At 41.2% G+C, this 12,257-nt stretch overlaps 1 protein-coding gene across 1 annotated transcript in view; it reads right to left on the bottom strand.

The window, feature by feature from the left end:
* Positions 1-12,257, bottom strand: part of bms1 (BMS1 ribosome biogenesis factor) — a 69,200-nt gene that overhangs the window by 21,715 nt on the left and 35,228 nt on the right. The window contains exons 11-12 of the mRNA XM_048563641.2: positions 9,026-9,124; positions 1,336-1,490 (exon numbers count right to left, since the gene is read on the bottom strand). Of these exons, the coding sequence (XP_048419598.1) occupies positions 1,336-1,490; positions 9,026-9,124 (254 nt within the window). The remainder of the gene's footprint in view (positions 1-1,335; positions 1,491-9,025; positions 9,125-12,257) is intronic.

Here is a 12,257-nt window from a genome sequence, read left to right on the forward strand (position 1 = left end):
TGAAATGGATCTTGAAACAAATCAGGACTAGTAAACTTTAGATTGATTCTCCAAATCCCAGTCTAATTTTTAGTCCTAAGATAAATGACAATTACAAGTTAAAGTGCATCCCAAAATCTTACAGTTGCATTGGAATCTGTTTGAAAGGTCATGCATATCCTACTTAAGGTCTCAGTACTCAATGCAAACAAACGTCAGTATGCCAATGAAACCTGCCCCATTCTCAGGTCGTATCTACATCGGATGGTAGAGCAGCAAATCAACATTCCTAACACGCAAACAAGAGCAGCCTAGGAATCAAAGCAAGGATCTCACAATCTGTACAGATTAGTATGCGCACATTTATCTAACAAACAAGCAGAGGCGGGCTTTTGAAATTCCAAATATGAATGCAAATGGTAAATTAGTGAATAATGAATGAGTGCAACAATTGAAAGACACAGGACAAATGAAAATAAAAAGTTTAACTGTAAGTTCAATACAGTACAGTTAGAAGAAATACTAAATGACAGCAGTCATGACAGCAGCCATGACAGCAGCATGGGGAGAGTGCAGGGAAGTGGTGTTGAAATGCCCATCAGCCATGATTTAAATGGCGGAGAGGACTTGATGGGCCGAATAGCCTTACTTCCACTCCTATGTCTTATGGTCTTATATTCTAAAAACTAAGTCATTCTGGGTTACTAAAAGTTGGAGGGGGGAATAGACAAATAAAGGGATTTAAAAGTTAAGTGCACAAGACAGCAGCAAATCATTGATCACATTGTGATCAGAGTAGACAGGGGTCCATGAAAGAACGTTTAAAATATAACAAGATTATACTCTGAAAGAGCGCACTGGTCAAGTTCAGCAAGAATGCTCTGCTCAGTATTAGGCTCAGACCGTTAGAAAGGTTATACTGGCCCCAAAGGACTCCAGTCTGACGCCAACACGATCTGGGGTCAGGGGGTGAGGAGATGTGATGATAACCTTATTTGCTGAGTTTATCATAAGGGAGATGGGATTAAGATGTTCAAACTAATGAGAAAAATAGCTACACTTCAGGAGTGCATTGTGTGAATTCAAAATTCAATGTTAACTCGAGTTTAAAATATTTAACATTTATTATCAGCAGGTTTGGAAGCATCTGTAGAGAAACAGTCAATATTATCAGTCTCACTGAATTCTTCTTCAGGACAAAACAAACAGTCACGTTCAACTTGAAATGGGAACTTAGTTTCTCTGTGGCTTCCCTGGCTGAGTATTTCTAGCATTTTGCTTTAATGTCAGAATTCCAGCACCTGAAGTATTTTGCTTTTATTTGTACAATTAATTGTCTTTTGCTCACAGTCCTACCTCTTCCAGGTCCCAGTTATGAGGATTTTTTACATGAAATACAGAGGAATCCAGGCTACTGTTCTTCCTTTTGGATGCTGTGTTAGGCCGGTTTACATGGAAGATTCCTCCCAATGTATCATCGCCTTCCTCATCCTCCTCCTCATTTTCACTAACTGAAATGAAGATAGAAAAGATTGTTTCATTTCTTCCAACATGTTCACAGCCCATCAATACTTTAAGGCGGCAGTGATAGACATGTTGTGTAGCAAATTAACGATACAGAGAGCCAGAAGAAATCTGCTTACCCCTGAAGTCTATTCACATCATAGCAGTTATGTTTCCCAACCAATTTATTGACTGGGTTTACACAGAAACTTTGATATCTTGTATATGAACAGATGTATGAGGCCCTTTGAGACTGCTCCACTAATCAATAGGATCGCGGTCGATGTGTTTCCATTCCAAATTCCATATATTTCTGATTACCCTTGATTTCTCTGTCTAACAAGAATCTGTCTTAAAAATACTGCATGACCCCACCACCAGTACCTTCTGAAGCAAAGTTCCAAAGTTGATAAACCCTCAGACAAAAACTAACCTCATCAGTCCTGAAAGGGCAGCCTCTAATTTTGAGAATACTCCTAGTTCTAGACTGACCCACAGGAGGAAACGGCTTTCCACACTGACCTTGTAAAGACCTCTGAGAATCTTATAAATTACAACTAAATCACCTTCCACTCTTCTAAGTACCAGTGGAAACAAGCCATCCATTCAACATATCCCAACAGTTGCAGGATTGAAACCCACCTTTTACTTAGAAATACAGGAAGATTTTTGGCAGTTCATGTCCACATCAACTCTAGGCAACACTAACCCAGCCAGCTCCAGCTCCGGCTCCTGCCATTTCCAGGGCTTGTTCATTTTCTCACGTGAAGGACTGATCCACTTCTTTCTGAAAACTCAGTCCGAGTCTGTCTTCACCTGGTTAAAATACATTCCCAACAGTTCATGGTCTGTGTGAAATGAGGTCGGGACTGCACCAGAGGGCAAGACCTCACACAAAAGTCTTGAAAGCTTCATTCAGAGGCAACAGAAGGGTGAATCATGGAGTTGTTAATTATGCCAAATCCTACATTGTTATTAATATTTGAAATGAAAACAGCACAACTTATTTTCTGATGAAGGGTCTAGGCCCGAAACGTCAGCTTTTGTGCTCCTAAGATGCTGCTTGGCCTGCTGTGTTCATCCAGCTTCACACTTTGTTATCTTGGATTCTCCAGCATCTGCAGTTCCCATTATCTCTTATACAATTTCTCCAATGTTTTGAAATAAAATGGCAAAAAAAAGTGAAACATGATTACAGTAAGAGAGGTGTTAGAAAACAAGGGAAGTGGCAGTAGAACATAGAACATTACAGCACAGTACAGGCCCTACGGCCCTCGATGTTGTGCTGACCTGTCATACCGATCTCAAGCCCATCTAAACTACACTATTCCATGTACGTCCATATGCTTGTCCAATGATGACTTAAACGTACTTAAAGTTGGCGAATCTACTACCGTTGCAGGCAAAGCGTTCCATTCCCTTACTACTCTCTGAGTAAAGAAACTACCTCTGACATCTATCCTATATCTTTCACCCAATTTAAAGCTATGCCCCCTCGAGCTCACCGTCACCATCCTAGGAAAAAGGCTCTCCCTATCCACCCTATCTAACCCTCTGATTATTTTATATGTCTCAATTAAGCCACCTCTCAACCTTCTTCTCTCTAACGAAAACAGCCTCAAGTGCCTCAGCCTTTCCTCGTAAGACCTTCCCGCCATATCAGGCAACGTCCTAGTAAATTTCCTCTGCACCTTTTCCAAAGCTTCCACATCCTCCTTATAATGCGGTGACCAGAACTGTTTGCAATGCTCCAAGTGCGGCCGCACCAGAGTTTTGTACAGCTGTAGCATAATCTCTTGGTTCCGGAACTTGATCCCTCTATTAATAAAAGCTAAAACACTGTATGCCTTCTTAACAGCCCTGTCAACCTGGGTGGCAACTTTCAAGGATCTGTGTCCATAGACACCGAGATCTCTCTGCTCATCTACACTACCAAAAATCTTACCATTAGCCCAGTACTTTGCATTGCGGTTACTCCTACCAAAGCGCATCACCTCACACTTGTCCGCATTAAACTCCATTTGCCACCTCTCAGCCCAGCTCTGCAATGTATCTATGTCTCTCTGCAACCTACAGCTTCCTTCGTCACTATCCACAACTGCACCGACCTTAGTGTCGTCTGCAAATTTACTACCCCATCCTTCTATGCCCTCATCCAGGTCATTTATAAAAATGACAAACAGCAGAGGACCCAACACCAACCCTTGCGGTACACCACTAGTAACTGGTCTCCAGGATGAACATTTCCCATCAACTACCACCCTCTGTCTTCTTTCAGCAAGCCAATTTCCGATCCAAACTGCTATATCTCCCACAATCCCATTCCTCCGCAGTATTATGGGAATGTCACTAGACAAGTAATCCAGGGGCAACAACAAAGTTGCTTTACAGCATCCGCAGTTCTTTTGGTTATTTTAAGTAATCCAGAGATGCAGGTTAATGTTCTGGAAACATGGATTCAAATCCCACCATTGCAGTTGGTGGAACAAATTAAAACCAGAAGATGTAGGGGCAGAAGTAGACTATTCAGCTCTTCAAATTTGCTCTGCCATTCAATATCTTGGCTGATCTGATGACCCTCAATTCCAATTTCCAGCTTTTTCATCATAATACTAGATTACTTTACTCTTTAAAAAATCTGTCAGTCCATCTCACCCTTGAGCATACTTAACACAGCCTCAACAAATCTCTGCAGTAAAGAATTCCACAGATTTATTTCTCACAAGAAATTCCTCCGTATCACTGTCTTAAACAGTCAACCTCTTAGCTTCATATTATGCTCTCTGATCATAGGCTCTCCCACAAAGGAGAAGCAAACAAATCTGAATTATTTAAATAATAAAAAACCTGAAACTGAAATCAAGCCTAATGATGGGGGTCATACCATTTTATTGCAAAACCTTTCTGGCCCACTAATTCCCTTCCATCATGCCTACTTATGATGAGATATGGGAGCAGCAGAGTGGTAATAACACTGGACAATTAATCTAGAACTTAGACTTTCGCTCCACAAGCATGGATTCAAAGCCAAACATGGCAGATGGTGAAATCTGAATAAGAAATTTGGAATTGAAAAAAGCAAACTTGATTTTATTGAGTCGATGTCTGCTAACATCTACGAGGACTCAGGAAATCAGGTCATGATCGTTTATTTCAAGTGTGTACAGGCACAGACTGCTTTATAATTGCGAAACTTAAAGATTTCAACGTCCACCACCAACAGCAAAATAGCAGCATTTTGCTGACTGAATCCTCAACAACATGCTGCCAGACTGGGTCCGCAACAGGTAGCCGGGGAGAGAAAAGAAAAAACCTTCCTTGGCATTATCTTCACCAATCTATAGGTACAACTGTCCATTATATTGATAAGAGTAACAACTGAATTGTCCTTTTGGAGACAAAGTGCCATCATCATTTTAAAAAAAAACTTCCACTTTGTTTTGTGACTCGACCACCAAGTTAAATGAGATTAACTTTTATGAATCTGGCAGCACAAGATTTTTTTTTAAATTCATTCATGGGATGAAGGCATCCCTAGCCAGATCAACACTTATTGCCCATCCCTAATTGCCTAGACAGCAGATAAGAGTCAACCACATTGCTATGGGTCTGGGGTCGCTTGTCAGCCAGGCCAGGTAAGGATGGCAGTTTCCTTCCCTAAAAGACATTAGTGAACTAAATAGGTTTTCCTGACAATCAGTAATGGATTCATGGTCATCATTAGACTCTTAACTTCAGATTTTAATTGAACTCAAATTCCACCATCTGCCATGGCAGGATTTGAACCCAGGTCCACAGGACATTACCTGGGTCTCTGGATTAACAGTCCAGCGAATAACACCAGTCAGTCATTGCTGTCCAATTTGGGGAGGCAAGGAGGTATCGTAGGCCATCAGAACTGTTCTCTGCAATCTCATTCCCCCAACTCTACCGTGACCCTCAAGCTGAGAACCGTAGTTCAAACAAAAGTGCAGGAGGATGTATAAGCCACAATAAGCACAGTAAAAATGAGATGTCAGTTTGGAGAAGCTGAAACATGGGAATACTTGCATGTCAGGCAGTAGACGTAGCATGTAATAGATCATGTCCTTGGCTAAACCAGCTATAGCTGTTTCATCAATAACTTCCTCTCCATTATCATCTTCTTAATGAGACAAGGTCAGAAATGGTAGTGTTTGCTGACAAATGAACAATACTCAGCACCATTTAAGATTCCTCAGACATTAAGGCAATCCATGTCCATATATGGCAAATCTGAACCACATCCAGTCTTGGTCTGATAAGGGGCAAGTACAAAGTCCGAGACCATTGCCTTCTCCAACGAGAGAATCTAAGCACTGCCCCTTGACAAACGATGGCATTACCATTACTTAATCCCCCGTTGCTACATTTTGGAAAGGAAAATTAGGGCAGGATGCATACACTTAATGGTAAGGTTCTGGAGAGACCTTGGAATGCAGGTTCATAATTCCTTGGCAGTGGAGTCACAGGCAGACTGGATAGTGAAGGTGGTGTTTGGTGCACTTGCCTTTATTGGTCAGTGCTTTGAGTATAAGAGGTGGGAGGTCATGGTGCGGCTTAGGGCATTGGTTAGGTCACTTTTGGAATAGTGTGTTCAATTCTAGTCTCCCTGCTAATAGGAAGGATGTTGTGAAACTTGAAAGGGTTCAGAAAAGATTTACAAAGATGTTTCCATGGTTGGAGTGTTTGGTCTATAAGAAGAGGCTGAATAGAACATAGAACATTACAGCACAGTACAGGCCCTTCGGCCCAGGCTGGACTATTTTCCCCGGAGCATCAGAGGCTGAGGGGTGACCTTACTGAATTTTATAAAACCATGAGGGGCATGGATAGGGTCTTTTCCCCAGGGTAGGGGAGTACAAAACTAGAAGGGATGTGTTTAATGTGAGAGAGGGAAGATTTAAAAGAGATCTAAAGGGAAACTTTTTCATGCAGAGTGTGGTGCATGTATGGAATGAGCTGCCAGACTAAGTGGTAGAGACAGGTACAATTAAATTTCAAAAGGCACCTGGATGGGTATATGAATAGGAATGGTTTAGAGGATATGGGCCAATTGCTGGCAAATGGGACTAGATTAATTTAGTATATCTGGTCAGCATGGAAAAATTGGACCAAGGGGTCTGTTTCTGTGCTGTACTAGTGTAAGTATCTAACAACTTTCTGTGAATGATCATTAACCAGAAACATGTACCAAGCCATTTAAATAATGCAACAAATAACACACCACCCTTCTCCCCATAGTCTGTTCATCAACATGGCACAGGTCAGGGGCAGGACAGAATATTATCCAATTGCCCGCAAGGGTACTACTCCAATAACACTAAATAAACTCAGCATCACCCAGAACAATGCAGTCTGCTTGCTTCACACTCAATCTATCACTTTAACACTCTAGTTGGGTTGTGGACAGTAAATTACAAAGGTCTGCAATCTTCCCTACTTTAACACTGCAATTCCAGCTCTGGTTAGTGCACGCCCTAAACTTTGGGCTGAATATTACTGGTCAAGGTGACCAGTGACTGGGTATGAGTCTGCATTGATCATGGGACAATTCAATTAATTTTTCAATGTGTGGATTATATATTCTTGGTTTGAATGGACATTGGTTAGGTCACTTTTGGAACAGTGTGTTCAAGTCTGGTCTCACTGCTAACAGATAGGCTTGTTGTGAAACTTGAAAGGGTTCAGAAAAGATTTACAAAAATGTTGCCACGGTTGGAGCACTTGATCTATAAGAAGAGGCTGAATAGGCTGGACTATTTTCCCTGGAGCATTGGAGGCTGAGGGGTGACATTACTGATGTTTATAAAACCATGAGGGGCACGGATAGGGTCTTTTCCCTAGGGCAGGGGAGTACAAAACTGACACAATCAGTTCACAGAGAAGGTCCCTGGTTGGCAGATTCTAGCTTTGCTTTTTAGCAATATGTTCTTGTTCTGTACATACTTGCATAGTTCTGCTCCTAATGGCAGCATTGGCCTTAAAGACAGCCACCAAACAAAAACTTGGGGTAGAGCTCTTATAATGTAACGATAGTGTCCCTCCTGCTCTAGACGTGCGTAATAATATCTCTGAACATGTTAATGAGTTTTTCAAACATTTGGGTGAAAATTTCAGGAAATAGAACAAAGTACCAAACCAGTTTTTCTTCAGAAGAGTCAGCAGAGATTTGATGGACAGAATACCCCTACTCCACACTGTATAGAATCACAGGTTTACTACACATAGATGGCCATTACACTCATCATATCCATGCTGACCAAAGACTATTCAACCTAATCTCACTTTCAAGCTCTTGATCTCAAGTCTTGTAGGTTACTGATATAATTCCAAGTGAAAAATTGTAGTTAAATGCAACCAGAAGATCTGCCTACACTTCCATTTCAGGCAGTACGTTCCTTCTTGATAAAAGAATTTCTTAATTTCCATCTAAGGTTCCAATCATGACTTCAAATCTCTATTTCCTAGTTATTTTCTGTAGCAAAGGTCAAATTGGGTTTACTATCCACTGTTTGATCTCTCAATTTTATACACCTCAATTAAATATCCCCTCTGCATCCTCCTTTCCAACAAATCAAACCCTCATGGTTAAACTTCTCTCACCCAAGGAAAAGGCTGATATACATCTCTTGAGGTGCATAAGATTATGAGGGATATGAGCAGTGTGGTTAGGAAGTAGTTGTTCCTCTTAAATGAAGGCTTAATAACGAAAGGACATATTTTAACATGAAATGCAGGAGATTTAGAGGGGTTTTCAGAAAAAACGTTTTCACCCAGAGAGTGGGAATCTGGAATGCACTCACCTGGGAGGATAGTTGAGGTGGGAAACCTCACAAACCTTTTGGTACAAGAAGTACATGGATGGGCACTTGAAATGCAGTAACTTGAGGCTGTTGGCCTATTGCTGGAAAGTGGAATTAGTGTAGATAGGTCAACGCAGACTGAATGGGCCTGTATAACTTTATTACTCTAAACCCTACTAGTACCCTCTCTACTGTGATCATATTCTTGTTGTACAGTGACCATACTGTACATACTGCTACTCCAGCTCAGTCCTAATCTCAAGTGCTATAGTTCTCACACAGTCTGTTTTTAAGTTTTATGCATTGGAGTTAAAGCAAAATATTCCTATATTCCGCCCTGTTGCCTTCTATGAATGTGGAGATGCACTCTCAGGACTCTCTCTGTTCACTGACACTTCCACAGTCCTACTATCCTATTCCTTTTATGTGTAGTCCTGCTGATATGCATGGCCTCGCATTTCTCTACACTAAATTCCATTTGCCTCTTTTCTGCCCGCTTGACCAGTCAATTCACATTCTACAGGTTTCTTCCTCACAAAGTAAAGAAATCAATAAGCAGCCCTGGGGACTTCCAATGGAAACAACTTTCCTAATATACAACCACCCAAGCACCATTCTTTACTTCCTGCCAGTGTGACAATTTTTCAATGTTACCACTTCCCCTTGTTTACGATATGTTTTAATTGTTCTGACAAGTTGGTCACTTTATGCTTCCATACCTGCTCCATAGACCAGTTTTTGAAGGTTCAGAACTGATTGTTGCTTTAAGAAGACATCAGCTGCTCGCTGAGCTAGTCCTTCTTTCCACTTTAATGCTCCTTCAGAAATAAGAAAACAAATATATTAATAGAAAAGAAAAATATTACAGACGATGGAAAGCAGAAATATAAGCAGAAAACATTGCAAATTGATAGAAGGATTCAGGGAGCAAAAATGAGTAAGCATGTTCTATAGAGTGGGCAAGAGGAAAAGGAAAGAACAGAAATACAGAGTTGTCGCAGCAGCATTCATTCACATACTATTCTTCAGTGACACCAATGAGCAAAACAATTCATTTCTGTAAAATCTTTAAAATAATACTGGGCCCACAGCAGCTTCAGCAAAACAAAAAATGACAGGCAGCACTGTGGCTCAGCGGTTAGTACTGCTGCCTCAGCACCGAGGATCTGCGTTTGATTCCAGACTTGGGTGACTAAGTGTGTGGAGTTTGCACATTCTCAGAGTCTACAAGGGTGTCCGCCAGGTGCTCCAGTTTCATCCCATAGTCCAAAGATGTGCAAGCTAGATGGATTAGCCCTGGTAAATGCAGGGTTTCAGGGTGCTGGGTGTGGATGGAATGTTTTTTGGAGGGTGAGTGTAGACCTAATGGGCTGAATGGTCTCTTTCCACACTGCAGGGATTCTATGATTCTATAACTCTGAGACACAGTAGAAGACATTAGAGCAGATGACCAAAAACTTAGTCAACGAGGTAGGTTTTAAAAGAAATAAAGTGAGGCAAAGAGGATTAGGGTGGGAGCTGAAGCCATAGCCAGCCATCGGGGAGTGATTAATCCAGCCTTGGAAGAGCACAAGGAGGTTTCAGAGATAGAAGGCATCAGTCATGCATTTATTGGAAAACAAGAGCAAGAATTTTAGAATCAAAGCATTGCTAATACAATAATGGGCCTTGAGCAAGCTTTGTTGTGGCAGTCAATTAAGGAGGAGCCTCTGCAATTGTAAACCAAAATCAAGCACTCGAGGCAGACAAGCCATATAATGGCATAATATACATTACAGGTATAAGCAGATACATGGATGCTCGGCATCTGGCCTGACCAGACGATAAGCCCCACATTCAAAGCACTTCATGTCACACTGGAAGCAGAGAGGTAGAAGCTCTTTCCAGGAGACAGCAGAAATGACCACCACCAGCACAAAGAATTGGTGGAACCCATATTTCTGAATGTAGCAGAGTCCTAAAAGGTCAATGCAGCCACTTAACTCTAAGCAACCACACCAATTAAAGATGCAAACTATCCAAAATATGTGCTTCCTGTTTTGCACTACAACTGGTATACTGAATACCTCTTCTCATTATCACGCTGAAATGATACTGAATTGAGCTCTTACTGACTTTCTGTCGGCCACCCGCTGTGTTTATCTTCCACTTAGCAAACAAGGCAAACAGCCAGTGTCCAGAGTGAAGGGAGATCCCCTACTCCACAAATCAAGTGCATCTTTATCAGCTTCTTGACTGTTCTACTTAACTACAAGCTTCACCACAGCGATTCCTGATCACACAGCAACCCACCCCAAAGAAATCCAAAACGGAGAGGGAAAAGGTGTTGAGTTACTCAACAAATATCATATTTTACCTGCATCATCTTAGCATCAGAGGATTTTAAAGTACAGAAGGAAACTATTTGACCCACCAAATCTGTACTAGCTCCCAAAAGAGTTACCCAGCTAATCTCCATGACTCTCTAAATTCATCACCTTCAAACATACATCCCCTGGGAAACCTGCAAGTCACAGGCCCCCAGCCCAAAAACAATACTCCACCACGACCACCGTGTCTCCGAATGTCAAACCAATTTTGCATCCAATTAGCAAGCTCTCCGTGAATCCCATGTGATCTAAATGTACTAATTAGTCTGCCACATGGAACCTTGTCAAAGGCTTTACTAAAGTCCAAGTAAACAACATCTAGCAGTCTGTGCTCAATCTTTTTGATTACTTCCTTAAAAAACTCAATCAAGTTGTAAGAGACAATTTCCCTCTCACAAAGCTATACTGACTATCCTTAAATCAGTCCTTGCCTTTCCAAATGCACGTAAATCCTATCTTTCAAAATCACCTCCAACAACTTACCACCAACAATATCAGACTCACATCTACAGCTTCAAAGCTTCTCGTTATCGCTGTTCCAAAATAAAGGCACAATATTAGCCACCCCCCAGTCCTCTGGTACCTCACCCATGGCTGTAGGTGACACAGATATTTCTACTAGGCATCCTGCAATTTCTTCCCTAACTTCCCACAATGGGGTAGCTTGATCAGGTCCTGGAGATTTATCAGCCTCATGTTTTCTAAGACCTCCAGCAGTAACGTGAATTATTTTCAAAACATCAATATTTATTTATTCTCCCCCCACCAAGTTCTCTAGCTTCTGTTTTGTTCTCTGCAGTAAAAACTGACAGGAAACATTTGTTTATTCCATCTCCTGAAGATCAATACATAGATAACCCCAACGACCTTTTGGGGCCCTATTCTCTCCACACGCTCTTTTGATATTAATGTCTTTGTGGAATCTCCCTAGATTAACCTTAGCCTTATCTGCTAAGGTGATCTCATATCCTCAAGCCCCTTATTGTTCTCCTGATTTTCCTCTTAATTCCCTGATTGCCCCTATGCATCTTATAAAACTTCAAAAGTATTATTTGGCCCTAGTTTCTAACGTATGACTCTTATTCTTGACCAGAACCTCAATATTTTTATTCATCCATTGTTCCCTATTCTTACCAGTGTTACCCTTCACTCTAACAGGAACATAATGCCTCTGGACTCTTTTGTTATCACACTTTTGAAAGCCTCCCACTTCTCAGTCATCCCTTTATCTGTCAACAGTCTACACCAATCAACTTTTCAAAGTTCCTGTCTCATACCATTAAACTTTGCCTTTCTCCAATCAAAAACACCACTTTCCTTCCTTTCTTGCTGCTCTTTCTATTCTTCCTATAGCATCTAAAACCCAGATCATCAAGCTGCCAGGCCCATCTTTCCCTTAGCCAAGTTTCTGTAATAGATATGATGTCCTAGTCTCATGTTCCCATTCATGCCCTGATTCACCAGCCTGACCTGTAAGATCCCTTGCATTGAAATAAATGCAGATTTAATTCTTCAGTTACTTCATTCTCTGACTTGCTCTTGCTTGTCCTTTCTAATTAACTTGATCTTTTTTGATTCAGAA

The sequence above is a fragment of the Stegostoma tigrinum genome, chromosome 37, assembly GCF_030684315.1.
Source record: "Stegostoma tigrinum isolate sSteTig4 chromosome 37, sSteTig4.hap1, whole genome shotgun sequence".
Classification (NCBI taxonomy): Eukaryota; Metazoa; Chordata; class Chondrichthyes; order Orectolobiformes; family Stegostomatidae; genus Stegostoma; species Stegostoma tigrinum.